This window comes from Chiloscyllium plagiosum, unplaced genomic scaffold (genome assembly GCF_037043375.1).
Source record: "Chiloscyllium plagiosum isolate Xiang-an unplaced genomic scaffold, Cpla_swu_hap1 HiC_scaffold_25, whole genome shotgun sequence".
Taxonomy (NCBI): domain Eukaryota; kingdom Metazoa; phylum Chordata; class Chondrichthyes; order Orectolobiformes; family Hemiscylliidae; genus Chiloscyllium; species Chiloscyllium plagiosum.
In genome coordinates this window covers 45,845,735-45,861,289 of record NW_028270163.1, presented here as the reverse complement: position 1 = coordinate 45,861,289, position 15,555 = coordinate 45,845,735, and the positions used below count along the sequence as shown (strand labels likewise).

The 15,555-nt window shown below is 40.4% G+C and overlaps 1 protein-coding gene across 1 annotated transcript in view; it reads right to left on the bottom strand.

The window, feature by feature from the left end:
- LOC122562216 (dynein axonemal heavy chain 17-like) overlaps positions 1-15,555 on the bottom strand; it is a 471,020-nt gene that overhangs the window by 376,138 nt on the left and 79,327 nt on the right. The window contains exons 13-14 of the mRNA XM_088000362.1: positions 10,321-10,467; positions 7,900-8,008 (exon numbers count right to left, since the gene is read on the bottom strand). Of these exons, the coding sequence (XP_087856488.1) occupies positions 7,900-8,008; positions 10,321-10,467 (256 nt within the window). The remainder of the gene's footprint in view (positions 1-7,899; positions 8,009-10,320; positions 10,468-15,555) is intronic.

Genomic DNA, 15,555 nt, shown 5'->3' with positions numbered 1-15,555 from the left:
TGTGCAACTCCACATCATAGAAAAATTGTGCTTTAGAAGCAGTGCTTAAAGTGTTGGTGCTGTAGTTGCATTACAGCCAACACACATTTTAAAAGTTTGCGCTGTAGAAACAGTGTCCCCAATTCATCAATCACATTTAGCGAATTCGCATTGATGAAAGGTGCATTATAACAGAATAACCTGCATTACGAATTCAGGCAATGTTCCAGTCTGTGGTCAATTACAATTGATAATAATGCTTGGAACTAGAAGTAAACGGGTCATTTCAGTAAACAGTAGTTGCATTTTATGTTTATTACACCCCTAACAGGAACTCCAGTCCATTGTTACTGAGAATCAAAGTGGAGAAGAGAACAACAATCATACAGGAGTCAAGACATAACTCCATTTCTCTCTCCACAGATGTGCTAGACCTGCTGAGTTTCTCCAGTATTTTTGATATTTGCTTTAATTACTGCCTCAACTATTAAATCAGCAAGTGAATTCCGCAGTCTCACTGCTTTGTGCAGGAAATTTCTCCTGTCCTTTGTATGAACTTAGAGTACATATATTTATTCATATTTTTATGGTCTTGGGTCTCCTAAACCCTAGCACTACCACAAATGGTTCTCACATATTCCTCCTATTTTTTTCCTCCTGATGCAAACCTGGTGTTTTGTAGAGTACCCATGGCTTTGCCTGTTTTGCATTAGTAGCAAATCCCAGAGTGGTTCATTTTGTATGTCCCAGAAGAACATGAACAAGGTAGGGTATTTGTGGGAATTAGGATGCTGTGCCATTTTTCTTTTCTTGTCTGGATGAAAAGATCTATTTTATTTAGTGACAGAGGAAAAAGTACCAGATCCTCAATAAATAGAGGTCCTTGCCTTAACAAGACTTTTGCTTTGCAAAAATATTTTTTCAAAGCTTTTCATCTTGCATTCATCAAGACAATTCACAAAATGAAAACTAACATTGATACTGCATGAAGGGAGAGTGCAGAGTGCTGAATGATTCAAATGAAGTTTGCTGCCAATTTTCATTAATTGGTGCATTATGTATGACAAAGCCTCTACCAATCAGAGTCCCAGTCAAGTTCAGGAAGGGATAGAGTGGGCAAATATGGAAAAACAGCAATAAATAGGATCAAAGGGAGAAAAAGTAATAAAAGGGCAAAATTATTGGCTCTTTGTATGAATGCATAGAGTATTCGGAAAAAAAATGCATTGGCAACACAAGCATAGGCAAATGGGTATGATCTTATAGTTATTACAGAGACATAGTTACAAGGAGATCGAAGCTTAAAAAATTAACTACAATTCTGTGAAGAGGATTGATTTGAGTGTAGGAGTTGGGAAGTCATGTTGAGCTTGGACATTTCACAAACTAGCCCATTTTGCTGAGTTGACTTGTTCCCTGAACTGCCTTGAATCTTTCTTCTAGGAGAGAAATTAAACTTGTTTTTATTCACAACACGGATATTTTCTGAATTGAATTACAAAACAACTTGCTCATTCTAGATTTTTCTGAACCAAAAATAAATTTACATGTTTCCTCCAGCTGTTGTAAACACAATGGGATAAACATATTTCCATTAACAGTGCATTGGTGAGGCCTCTTCTGGAATGCTTTGTCCAGTTCTGGTTGCCCAGTTATAGGAAGGATATTATCAAGCTAGAGAGGGTTCAGAAGAGATTTACCAGGTTGTTGCCGAGCACAGAAGGTTTGAGTTATAAAGAAAGGCCAGATAGGCTTGAACTTTTTCACTGGAGCATTGGAGGTTGACAGGTGATCTGATAGAAGTTTATAAAATAATGAGTGGTATCGATAGAGTTAATGGTAGTTGTCTTTTTCCTTAAAATGGGGGAATTTGAAGATTAGAGGGCATATTTTTAAGGTGAGAGGAGGGAGATAAACAGGCAATTTTTTTTACACAGAGGGTGGTTTGTGTATGGAATGAACTTGCTGAGAAAGTGGTGGACTAGGTATATTTACACAGTTTAAAAACATTTGAATAGATAAATGTATAGGAAAGATTTGGAGGGATATGGGCGCGGAGCAGGCAGGTGGGACTAGTTTAGTTTGGGATTATGTTTGGCATGGACTGGTTGGACTGAAGAGTCTGTTCCTGTGCTGTATGACTCTATGACAATGAAGGGGAAACAGTGGATGTGATATATTTTATTCCCACGAGGCTTTTAAGAAGGCACAACACCTTACGTTACTTAATAAGATAAGAGCCCGTTGTGTTGAAGATTGTGTTTTAGCGTTAATAGCATATTGGCTAACTAATTTAAGACAGAGAGTTGGAATATGGGGGTCATTTTCAGGATGGTAACCTGTAACTAATGGAATTCCACAGGGATCAGTACTTGGGCCACAATTACTTACAACATATATTAATGAATTACATGAGGAAAATGAATGTACTATCGGCAAGTTTGCAGATAATACAAAAATAAGTATGAAATCAAGTGATGAGGATGATACAGGAATATACAGAAGGATACAGACAAGCTAAGCAAGTGGGCAAAAACTTCCTTGATGGAATATAATGTGGGCTATAGGGGGATTACGCACTTTCGCAGGAAGAATAACAGAGCTGCATATTATATAATTATATAAATGGAAGAAGACTGCAGAAAGCTACATAACAGAGGGAACAACAACAACTTATCTTCCATCTAGTAGGTACCTTACAGCCCTCAGGACTTAAAATTAAATTTTACAATGTTAGACCATGAACACCTCCTTCTATGTTCAACTCTACATACCCAGATCTGGGCACCCAGGTGTCCCTATCAGCAATGTTTTTGTCTGCTTCCCCTTTTTATCTCCCTCTCTTTCAGCAACATAGTTATCCATTCATCTCAACTCTTTACACACCCTGAATCCCACCCCAATCATCAGCTAAATACCACCATTTCCCAGTTGCATTCACTTCTAATGAAAGGTCACGCAACTTGAAAAGTTAACTTTGTTTTTCTCTCCACAGATGTTTTCACCCCTCCTGAGTTTCTCCAGCACTTTCTACTTTTGTTGAAAATAAGATTAGTCCATTATCATAGCAGGCCTGTTAATTGCTTGACTACCTTTTTTTTGCCTAACTGAATGGGATAGCAAAATTGAATTCTGAATTCAATGGCTATAATGGTTTCCGCAAATGGATAGTTGGGGTTTTCTCAAGGGTAGACAAAGTAGAACAGATTTTAGCAGGGAGTAAAGGCTTCCTTATTTGGTTATGCAGGTCATGGTCATTTGTACCATGGGATAGTAGTCTTTAGCTGTTCTTTCTTTTTTTTCCCCCTCTCCTAGTTGAGACTTACTAACGCTGTACCTCAGAGCTCTTTTTAGTTTTCTGTTTACATTTTTGAAGAGCCATTACTCAGCAAAGCAATCAACTATGCAAGAATTTTCTTTCAGTCTCCTGGTTTTATTTTAGAAGCTTTGAATTCTCACACCTTTGTTGTATTGTGCAAGGATTAAATTAATTCCTCTGCCTTCCATTGTGGTTGGTAAAGAGATAATACATAAGCCCGTTAGAAGTTCTGGCTGAAGCAGATCAATAGTGGACAATCATGAGAGTTCTGGGAGCCATCATTTTAAGTTTATTGTATCCACCTCACCTGATGAGTGAGCAGCGTTTTGAAAGCTTGTGATTATAACCTGGTATGACTTCTGACTTTATCCATTTAAAGACAGAATAGTTGAAATAATTGCACAGATGCCAATAACCTGTCACCACCAAGTCACCCTTTATTTACTTGTGAACAATACATTGGCTGTGACCAGCCAACTCAGAGTTAGTCCCTGGAACTGAGGAAATTCTAAATCCCCTGTTTATTTATATTTATATCTCCTAGTTCTTTTTATGTTGTGTGTGTGTGTGTGTGTGGGTGTGATACATCGTGAACGACAACAGGTGTATACATCTTTATTCATTTTCCACCACCAGGTAGAAAGGAAAAACCCAAGTGGTCAGTGACAAGCAGTGCCATTCTCTTCAAAGGGCAATATTTCGTTTTAGATTAGATTAGATTAGATTACTTACAGTGTGGAAACAGGCCCTTCGGCCCAACAAGTCCACACCGACCCACCGAAGCGCAACCCACCCAGACCCATTCCCCTACATTTACCCCTTCACCTAATACTAAGGGCAATTTAGCACGGCCAATTCACCTAGTCCACACATTTTTGGACTGTGGGAGAAAACCGGAGTACCCGGAGGAAACCCACGCAGACATGGGAAGAATGTGCAAACTCCACACAGTCAGTCACCTGAGGCGGGAATTGAACCCGGGTCTCTGGCGCTGTGAGGCAGCAGTGCTAACCACTGTGATCAAAAAAGTGAAGGGGAGGGCAGGAATTAAATTAAAATAGAGTTGGAGAGGGAAATTAAACATTCCACTCCCTGCGGTGCCCACATCTCCCTGAAAACTTCGAGGGTGTTAGTAGACACCATGCGCTCCTTCTCCAGGGACACCCAGGCATGGACGTAGCCTTGGAAGAGGGGCAGGCAATCGGCCATAACGACCCCCTCTTTAGCTCGTTGCCTGTACATGTTTATGGCCAGTTTGGCCAGGCCCAGGAGATACCCTGTTTATAATTTTCTTTTTTTGCAGAAGCAGGAACACAATGACTATGGCCTAGCCAGCACAGAGCAAGTCCTGAGAGTGAAGAGAATCCTAAGGTTCCTATTTCTAACTGCAGTAGTGCTTATATTTTCCCTGGTACCCCTATGTTGTGTGCATGCAAGTGTGAGATACAGTGGAAGACAACAGGTCTATAAATCTTTATTCATTTTCCACTAACAGGGAAAAAGGAAACACCCGAGTGGCCAGTGACAAGCAATACCCTTCTCATCAAAGGACAATGCTGCGTGATCAAACAGTGAAGGGAGGGCAGGGATTAAATCAAAATAGAGTTGGAGGGGGAAATAATACACTCCACTCCCTGCGGTGCCCACCTCTCCCTGAACAGCTCAAAGGTGTTGGTGGACATCGTGTGCTCCTTCTCCAGAGACACCCAGGCTCTAACATAACCGCAGAAGCGGGGCAGGCAGTCAGCCCTAACAACCCCCTCCACAGCCCACTGCCTGGACCTGTTTATGGCCAGTTTGGTCAGGCCCAGGAGATTTATCTTCTTTTTTTCTTTTCATTTTTTTATTAACCCCCCCCACACTACCGCCTAACTCCTGCAGTGCTTATTTTTATTTTATTTTTATAAGAGATCCCCTATTTATATTCTTTTTTTTTCTTTTTAACCCCCACACTGCCGCCTAAGTGCGGTAGTGCTTATTTTATCCCCAGCACCCATGGTGTGTGTGTGCAGGTGTGAGACACAGTGAAAGACACAAAGTGCACGAATCTTTATTCAAATTCCACCACCAGGAAGATAGGAAAACACCCGGGTGGCCAGTGACAAACACTGCCCTTCACATCAAAGGGCAGTGCTGTGTGATCAAAACAGTGAAGGGGAGGGTAGGGACTAAATCAAAATAGAGTTGGAGGGAGAAATAATGCACCCCACTCCCTGCGGCGCCCACGTCTCCCTGAACAACTCCAGGGTGTTGGTGGACACCGCGTGCTCCTTCTTCAAGGACACCCGGGCTCTAACGTAACTGCAAAAAAGGGGCAGGCAGTCGGCCCTAACGACCCCCTCCACTGCCCACTGCCTGGACCTGTTTATGGCCAGTTTGATCAGGCCCAGGAGATTTATCTTCTTTTTTTTTCTTTTCTTTTTTTTTTATTAACCCACATCACTACCGCCTAACTGCTGTAGTGCTTATTTTTATTTTATTTTTATAAGAGATCCCCTATTTATATTAGTCAGCTAGGACTTCCTGATTGGCCCAGGTTAACAACCCCAATCAAGGATCTCATAGTCAACATGATCCAATCACTACAATAGCTTTTTTTGACAAATGTATGCTATTATGATTGTATAGTGGACACCTTGCTTACGGTCAGCTTCAATCACAATGATTGCAGTTCTCCCGTTATAGCCCCATGATTCCTGGAAAATAACAACCCTCTCCACAGCCTGAATGTGCCAGAGCACTTACTCCATTAACAGTGCTTGTTTGCTTGTATCTTTGTGCTAAGGGCTGAGTACCCATCAGCTGTGCACATTTTCATGGGACAACCAAAATGGACTGGCTGAGTTGGTGCTTTCTTCCACCTGGATTCTTCCTACCTGATCCTTTGTGCAACCTATATACGCCCCACACCCTATCCCCCCCCAACCAAAATTCCAAACTGACCCTTGATACACTGACAAGCTCATGAACAAAATAGAATCATACATTTTCACCTCTATTGTTTAATTAACCTCAACCCAAAGATTATAGAATTGCTAAGGATGAACACCTCATCTCTCATTCTTAAAGCAAAGACCTTTGATGAGGTAGTATACCCACTGATAGAGTTTCCACTGCTACTTTATATAATTTTATTATAACAACACTATAGGCAGAAAGACAAATAGTCAGTTTTATATTTATACCAATGCAACACAAAAGTGCTACAATAAGCAAAACTTCACTTCAATTGCAAAATAAATAACATTTGTTGCCTAGTGTTCCTAGAAATCACACCAGGCAGTTGGAACTTTGTAAAAAGGTAAAAACAATGACTGCAGACGCTGGAAACCAGATTCTGGATCAGTGGTGCTGGAAGAGCACAGCAGTTGAGGAGCAGCGAAATCGACGTTTCAGGCAAAAGCCCTTCATCAGGAATAAAAGCAGAGAGCCTGAAGTGTGGAGAGATAAGCTAGAGGAGGGTGGGGGGGTGGGGAGAAAGTAGCATAGAGTACAATAGGTGAGTGGGGGAGGGGAATGAAGGTGATAGGTCAGGGGAGGAGGGTGGAGTGGATAGGTGGAAAAGGAGATAGGCAGGTAGGACAAGTCTGAACAAGTCATGGGGACAGTGCTGAGCTTGAAGTTTGGAACTAGGGTGAGGTGGGGGAAGGGGAAATGAGGAAACTGTTGAAGTCCACGTTGAAACCCTGGGGTTGAAGTGTTCCGAGGCGGAAGATGAGGCGATCTTCCTCCAGGCGCCTGGTGGTGAGGGAGCGGCGGTGAAGGAGGCCCAGGACCTCCATGTCCTCGGCAGAGTGGGAGGGGGAGTTGAAATGTTGGACCACAGGGCGGGTGATTGGTGCGGGTGTCCCGGAGATGTTCCCTAAAACGCTCTGCTAGGAGGCGCCCAGTCTCCCCAGTCACCAATCAACCACACCGCCTCGGAACACTTCAACCCCAGGGCATCAATGTGGACTTCAACAGTTTCCTCATTTCCCCTTCCCCCACCTCATCCTACTAACAAACTTCCAGCTCAGCACTGTCCCCATGACTTGTCCTATTGTACTCTATGCTACTTTCTCCCCACCCCCACCCTCCTCCAGCTTATCTCTCCACGCTTCAGGCTCTCTGCCTTTATTCCTGATGAAGGGCTTTTGCCCAAAACATCGATTTCGCTGCTCCTTGGATGCTGCCAGACTGCTGTGCTCTTCCAGCACCACTAATCCAGAAGAAAGTTGGAACTTTGTAACAATTCATTGGTCTTGCAGGAGAACTTTCCAACCTTTACTACATTTGTAACCAATATCATATTCGTATAGCATTTTCTTTATTGAGGTTCTCTCCAACTGCAAATTGCTGTTATGCCAATGATACATTTTAAACAGCTAAAATATCTAAATTCCAACAAAGACAAGTGAAATTGAAAACACAAGCATTGCAAGATTGAATAGATCATTAACATTGCTGATAAATCAAATTTCATTACTTACAGTACTCTACTAAAATAATTCAGAAAAATACTTAACAAAAGGTTTACAATATTGCGTAATATTGCTTCTGACTGCAAAAATATTGTAATATAAACATATTAATTACAGATTTTACAGCAATAGCATACTTACCTTCACTGTTCCAGTGCAAATTTTGTTCAGCTTTAACCAATTTAAAATCTATCTCAGCCAGTTCACTGCTTATCAGAGGATATTCAACATCAATAACTGTAAGTCTTATCTGTAAGAGTTGTAAAATAGTAAGAATAGTAAAATAGGTGGAGGCATTATTAAATACTGCAAATGAAAATACTTTCATTTGTGTAATAAATTACATTAAATACAAATTGGATAACAAAGCACTTAGACAGCATATAGTCTTATCACATATGACTGGCTTTGAAAAACAAATTGCTTAGTAGCTCCCCAAAATGATTGTTAATCATATTCAAGGAGTAAAAAGGCAAAAATTACATTCTTCTCGGAACCTAAAATCATATTTAAAAATATAATACAAATGATTAGCAAGTTAAAAATTAAAATAACAAATTCCTGGATTTATCATCACGTGAAGTTGTGCACTTACAACTGTCCACTTATCTTTTCAGAACTTTTGAGCGGTAAGCCCCTGTCATCTGATTCAGTGGGATGCTTTCTTCGTGGTGTCTTTGGCATGTTTAAGGAGGGAAAACAAGTTTCTTCAACCAATCAGTTGAAGGATCTTCACTAAGGTGTGGAGATGCCAGTGTTGGACTGGAGTGGATAAAGTTAAAAGTCACTTTAAAAAGACTTATTGCAAAATGGTCCTGATTTAAGGTGATTTAAGGCTTCAAAAATATAAGGAAAACCCTTATCAGCTAGAGCAGGGTGAGTGCCTGGAATTCATTCCCCTGTTTGATAGTGGAGGTAAATACCCTCAACTCATTTGAAAGATAACTGTATCTGCACAAAAAGCGCCGTAACTTGAAAAATTATAGAGCAGGTTTGGAAGATGAAATTCGAATGGTCATCTAGTTCTTTAGTTCAGGCCATCACAGACATGAAAGGGCTGAATAGCCTATTTCTGTGCTATAACTTTTCTATGGTCCAATGATTTATATATATTCAGCATCAGGAAGGACACCCTCTCAGCACTATTTAAAGAGTTCATTAAATATCTCTACATCTATTGGCTATTATTGCAAATTGTAGAAGTATTTGGAGGGATCTTGTGATGCTTACCTCTCAGCCAGGAGGTCTGGTTCAAGTACCACTCTGCTCTGGAGGTGTATCACAGGATACCTGAATCAGATTGATTAAAATAGCTAGAAGTATTTGGTGATGGGCTCTTGTGATGCAGTGATGTGTCCCTACCTCTGAGTCAGAAGACAATTCCTGGCCAGTATGCTTGCTGATCACTTACTGAAAGTGGCTTAGGAGCAGGCAGGACTACATATAAATCCAGTACTATTTGAGGGAACTGGTTGGCCTACAAGGTTATCCTTCACCTGCTATGCTCCCATCTAGCTACATCCTCAACCAGCATGTATTCAATGGAAAACTCCATCCAGCATATCTTCATCCTTGTAACCAAACTTGCAGGTGCTTGGTAGTGTGCATTGAATAGAGTGCTTAAAGCATATCAGTGTGCCCTCCACAGTAATCAACTTCCCATCAGGAAGGGTGCAGCAAAAGCATTGTAATCTGGCATGGTACAGCTACTCGCTTCCCCTCACTTTATCTTCACTTCTCCTTCTGCTTGTCTGGCAGGAGCTTCAATCTGGGACTTCAGATTCTGCAGTCTTGAGGTTTTTCACTTGCACTGAGAGGACATCATATATATTGAATGTATTTCCTTATTCCATGGCGGCTTGCATACATGACATATCACAAGATCTTACTTAACACTCTGCATTTGTGGGAACTTACTGCTAGAATATGATGCCACATGTTTTGTAAATATGCTAGTTACATTTTTAACTGGGCTAAAGTCCCAGAGATTCAAGGCAAAGCTTTTTAAGATTGGATAGATTCCCTACAGTGTGGAAACAGGCCCTTCGGCCCACCAAGTCCACACCGACCCTCTGAAAAGTAACCCAACTAGACCCATTTCCCTCTGTCTGATGTATCTAACACTATGGGCAATTTAGCATGGTCAATTGACCTAATCTGCACATCTTTAGACTGTGGGAGGAAACCAGAGCACCCTAAGGAAACCCACACAGACATGGGGAGAATGTGCAAACTCCACACAGACAGTTGCCCGAGGCTAGAATTGAACCTGGGACCCCAGTGCTGTGAGGCAGCAGTGCTAACCACTGAGCCACTGTGCAGCCGATTTCAGTGAATACCATTCATCTATGTTTAGGAATGACACGCCCAACAACCCATGCTTCCCCAACCCTGGAGAAAAAGTATCTTGTCTGGCAGGACACCTTTTCTCATGACTGGTGCAGCAGAATGGAAAACTTTCTAGAGTTAACTGCTTTGGGAGCAAAAATCAACCCTTCGTTTTTGAACTTGCTGAACAAACTTTGCAGAAATATAACAGAAAAATGATAGTGTGAAACTTGCCTTGTTATACCATCCAACAATGAGATCCAAATTGTCAACAAAATTTCTGAAAGTTTTCATCATTGCAAAGACATCAAGTCCACTCTGTGGGATATCCGTCCTTTCCTGAATGTTCAAATAATGAACTTCGCGAAGAACTGCGACCAACTAGTTAAAATATATGTAATCATCATAAAAAACATTTAAAAGACATCGCCATTACATTTTGAATTATCATAAAATCCTGATAGCGTGTGGAAACAGAAAGGTATTGGGGAGAATCTGGAAGACCACCAAATAATCAATAAGAGCTATTTACTTTTTGCTACAGAATTCACCACTACTTGTGTTTTCTTTTCTAATCAGATTATTCACGATTCACACCCAAGTAGACCCAGTGAGGTGTCACAAAATCCACCAATACTGCATACGACAAATTATATATGTACACCCATAATCCATTTAACAATGGAAAACTACAGTTTATCACCACATAAAAAATAGCAAATGCAAATAAAAATATGACAGGTAACTTTCCCACATTTTTTGTATAACTATATCTTGCTACAAAGATACAAATAAATTATAATCCAGTTTTAGTTAGCAAAGACAGATCCGCAGTCGTAGTGTTGCAATTCATTCGTATTCTCAAGGTCTTCCTGTGCTAAGCAATATATTCTGAGAGGGCAAGCACTGAAACCGCTCTCATATTTCTGTCAATGTTAGTAGTCATTCTGGTAATAAATCATGTGAGTGAACAGATCAGTGGCCTGCCTATTGTCCCCTTTAGTGTCTGTTCCTGAAAAGCATTTGTTAAGGACCCACATTTCTCACTCTGAATTCTAAACTTTACCATATTATGGTCACAGTTCCTCAGAGGATCTTTTACTCTGAGATCATTTATTAAACCAGATCACTATGTATCACCATCTCCAAAATAGCCTGCTTCCTGTTTGATCCATGATGTATTGTTCTGGGAAAGTATCGCAAACACTACGAATTCTGACTTGTAGTCAACTCTGTTAATTTGACCGATCCAATTTACATGAACATTAAATTCTCCATGATTAATGCAATGTCTTTTCTCTATGCCCTCACTTTTTCATGACTTATTCTCTACCTACAAAACAACTATAATTAATGGGCCTATATACTACTACCACCAATATGCTCCTCCCTTGTTATGTCTTACTTATAATCTATATAGATTTTATATCATCCAATCCTAGACCATTTCTTACTATTATACTTATTCTTTATTGTAACGTCAAAGCTACCCCAATACCCTTTCCTTTCCCTTTCAAAAAATGCAAATAGCCCATCAATATGTAGCTCTCAGCTTTGATTGCCTTTAATAGGTATAAGATGATAACCAATTAACCTCTAAGTGCATTGTTAATTCATTTATTTTAGTTTGAGTGGTGCAGAAACAGTGCACTGATATGCTGGTTGTACATGTTTTGTGTGTGATGTTAATATCTAAGTTTGTGGACAATGCAGCTGGTAGAAACATGTGTTTCATCTAATATTGGTAAAAAATTGAAGTATTCTGAGTTGTACAGATTATGAATATGTCCTTTTGCTTATTGGAAGGTGTCTTACAGAGCCAACTTGCTTACATTGTAAGTATTTCTCATTAGAAATCTGTCTGGATCAGTGACCATCATGTCCCTATAATTCAGAAGACTATTTTGACTCATAAGATACCATTGCATACTCCCTGCAAAACATGATAGAGTTCTTCACTAAATCTTCTTCCTCCTATTTTTCACCTTCCTACCCCTCTCCTCAGGACTCTGCATCCCAGAACTTTTCCCTCTTCAAAATTCACAACTGTCAAAAGGGCCATGTCACAAAGATTGTAGCAGACCACCATAATGTGCAAGACCCTTGACAGGGGTTACTTTGGGGTGCCAACCAAATGGTCAAGATATTAGAACCGCTTCTTTAAAACAGCAATAGTCTGCTCAATGGCAGACTTAGAAACCAAATGACATTAGTTGTAATATCTCTCTGCCTGTTCTAGGATGATGCAAAGATGTCAAGAATCATTTGTTATTGCATGTCCAATTATAGTATATCATAACTCATAACAGACATCCACAGATGTTCAATGCTACTATGAATAAATATTACATCTGTGATTGAGGATCGTGGCGTCATGACAATTGCCAGGAGAGCACGCACACTCTTGCATATTGTGCTAAAGTGTTATTCAGACTAGAGGAAAGTATAAGGGAATGGAGGTCCTTCCAATTGATAAATTTCCCTGGCTACTCACTCATGATAATTGCATGCATACAATCAACAATCCCCGAATATCTGAATTAAACCAGCAATAGAGGTAAATCCAACTCCATTCTGAGCCTATGTTGCGTTATCCATTCAGGATTCTATGTATTCTCCTATCATCTAAAACAGGGTATTCACAATTATTCAATGATGTGTTACCACTTGAGAAGTATCACTAAAATCTGCTGCTGATCATTGGAATCATCAAGAGTCAAAGAAGTCAGAAAAATACCAGAAGTGCAAACCAACTTAGAATTTCAAACATGTCGAAGTAATGAAGTGTGTGATTGGGGTCATAGTGATGCAAAGCAGTTCACAGCAGTGTATAGCCTAGAGTGAAGCACATCAGTTACACTGTGACGCAAGTCAGGATCACAATGAAGTTGGGCAAGATATTGAAGTTGATTGGAATTACTGAGAAGCAGTCCAGATCCAAAGCAACCAGAAATGTGTTAGAAGAAATTTGAACCAGGTCAGGTTCTCCGTGAATCAGACTCAGAACAGTGGGAAGCAGATTAAGGTAACTGTAGATCCTTTTGGGAGCAGTGTGAAGTGTGTATAAGCCCCATGAAGCAAGTCAGGAAGAGTATAACGCAGATTAGGATTGTGACAATATGAAGCAGATCAGACATATTGTGAGTCAGAAACATATGCAACAGGTTGGAGCAACGTAAGAGATATAAAAAAAGATGCTGGAATCCAATGCAGACAAGCAGGAAGCTGGAAGAACACAGCAAACGGGCGACGTCAGGACGTGGAGAAGTCAACATTTTGGGTGTAACGCTTCTTCAGGACTGGGGGGGGTTGGATGTAAGGGGAGCTGCATGTAAAGGAGGGGACGAGGTCGGGGTTAGGGAGGATTTTGGGTGGGGAGGGGGCAGGGTGGTGACCTAGGGATAGGTGAACTCAGGTAGAGGGTGTCACCTGGTTGGTCGATGGGAGGAATGAATCCAGTTGGTAGATGGAAGGAAGGGTTGACCAGAGGAATGGAAGGGAGGGAGAAAAGCTAGAAAGGGAGTCGAAGGATGGGAAGGAAGGTTATTTGAAATTGGAGAACTCAATGTTAGGTCCTCTGTGCTATAGCTGCCCAGGTGGAAGATGAGGTGTTGTTCCTCTAATTTGCAGTCTGATTCACTGTGAAAATGGAGGAGGCCAAGAATGGTCATGTCTGAAAAGGAGTGGTAAGGGGATTAGAATGTGTGGTGACTGAGAGGTCAGGTTGGCCTCTGTGGGCCCAGCTGAGATGTTCGGCGAAACGTGCGTGAAGTTTATATTTGGTCGCACCAATGGAACAAGTGAAGCTGGTCAGCAACTGTATTAGCTAGGGCAAGATCATGGCAATGCAATTTGCATATGGTGGGGATCAGCAGGAGAACAAATATACGAGGAAATTCCTGAAAGGTGCAAAGTTATACAGTAACTATAATGGGAGATTTTAACTATTCTAATTTATACCAGGATAGTGTAAAGGGCAGAGAGGAGAAAGACTTTATAGAGTGTATTCAGGAGAACGTCCTCCATCAGTATGATCCAAAAAGGAGGGAGATATTGCTGGATCTGTTTCAGAAGAATGGTGTGGGTCAAATGAAACAATTGCAAGTAAGGAGCACTTAAAGGACAATAATAATTGTACCATAAGATTAGGTCAGCTACAGGAAAGGGTATGGAGAAATCCAAAGTTAAAAAAAAGTGACAGAAAGTGCTAGAAAAACTCATGTGGTCAGCAGCATTTGTAAAGAAAGAAACATTATTAACATTTTGAGTCTGATATGACTCTTGTTCAGAAATCTTCAGGTTCCAAAGAAGAACCATGTCAGGCTCAAAATATTAGCTTTGTTTCTCTCTCCACACTTACTGCATACTTGCTATTTTTATTTCCAGCACTTTCTGTTTTAATTTCAGCACTTTCTGTTTTAATTTCAGGTCTCCATCATCAATAGAAATTGTTCTTATTATATGAGTAATAAGTAACTGGGAGAGGCCCAACTTCCATGGGGTGGAAACAGATCTGGCCCAGATAAATTGGAATCAAAGTACAGTAGGCAAAACTGTAACAGAACAACAGAGGGATAGTTCAGTTAGTCACATTTCTACTGGAGGAAAAGTAGTGCAAACAAATCCAGTGCTCACTTGACAATAAAAGATATGGAAGATAAAATGAAGCAGGGAATATATAGAAATGATGGTCATCTGCTTCATTATCAATTTCCCACCCAATCAGGATTTAAATCAAACTTGCTTATTAGGATCTACCATAGGCAGTTGGGAAGTAATATATTTAAAAGAGTTTCTTGCCTGAAACTCATAAGCAACTTAAATCCAAGTAGATTTATTTCCTAAAAATTACAGCAGATTAAAATGTAGAACATTAAATGAGGAATAGGTTATTTAGTTCCATGGATCCACTCCACCATTAGACAATGTTTGAGCTAGCATTTCAATTCCATTCTCTTGCATTTGTTTCATCTCCTGTTACGCTATCAGTGCCACAGATCGAAAGCCCAATTGTCTTCTCAACTACAGCCTTGGAGGAGGTCATTCCTAATTTCTACTACACTAAAATGCCTAATTTCCACCACAGAAAGGAATGCATATTACATTCCTGAAAGCTAGTTGGTGAAGATAGAAACAAGAGCCACTGTTTACTTCAAATTGATCTATTCCTCAAATTAGGGGAGAAAGTGAGGTCTGCAGACGCTGGAGATCAAAGTTGAAACTTTATTGCTGGAACAGCACAGCAGGTCAGGCAGCATCCAGATGCTGGATGCTGCCTGACCTGCTGTGCTGTTCCAGCAATAAAGTTTCAACCTATTCCTCAAATTAAACAGTTTTACTATTTGTGTTAAGATCTTTCAATTTTATATATATATAATATAGCTTTTCTTTTCTGTTGAGTAATCAACTTCTGCTCTAATGTGAAAGAACATCTTCAGCTTGTATGAATATGTTTCAACAACTAATCAT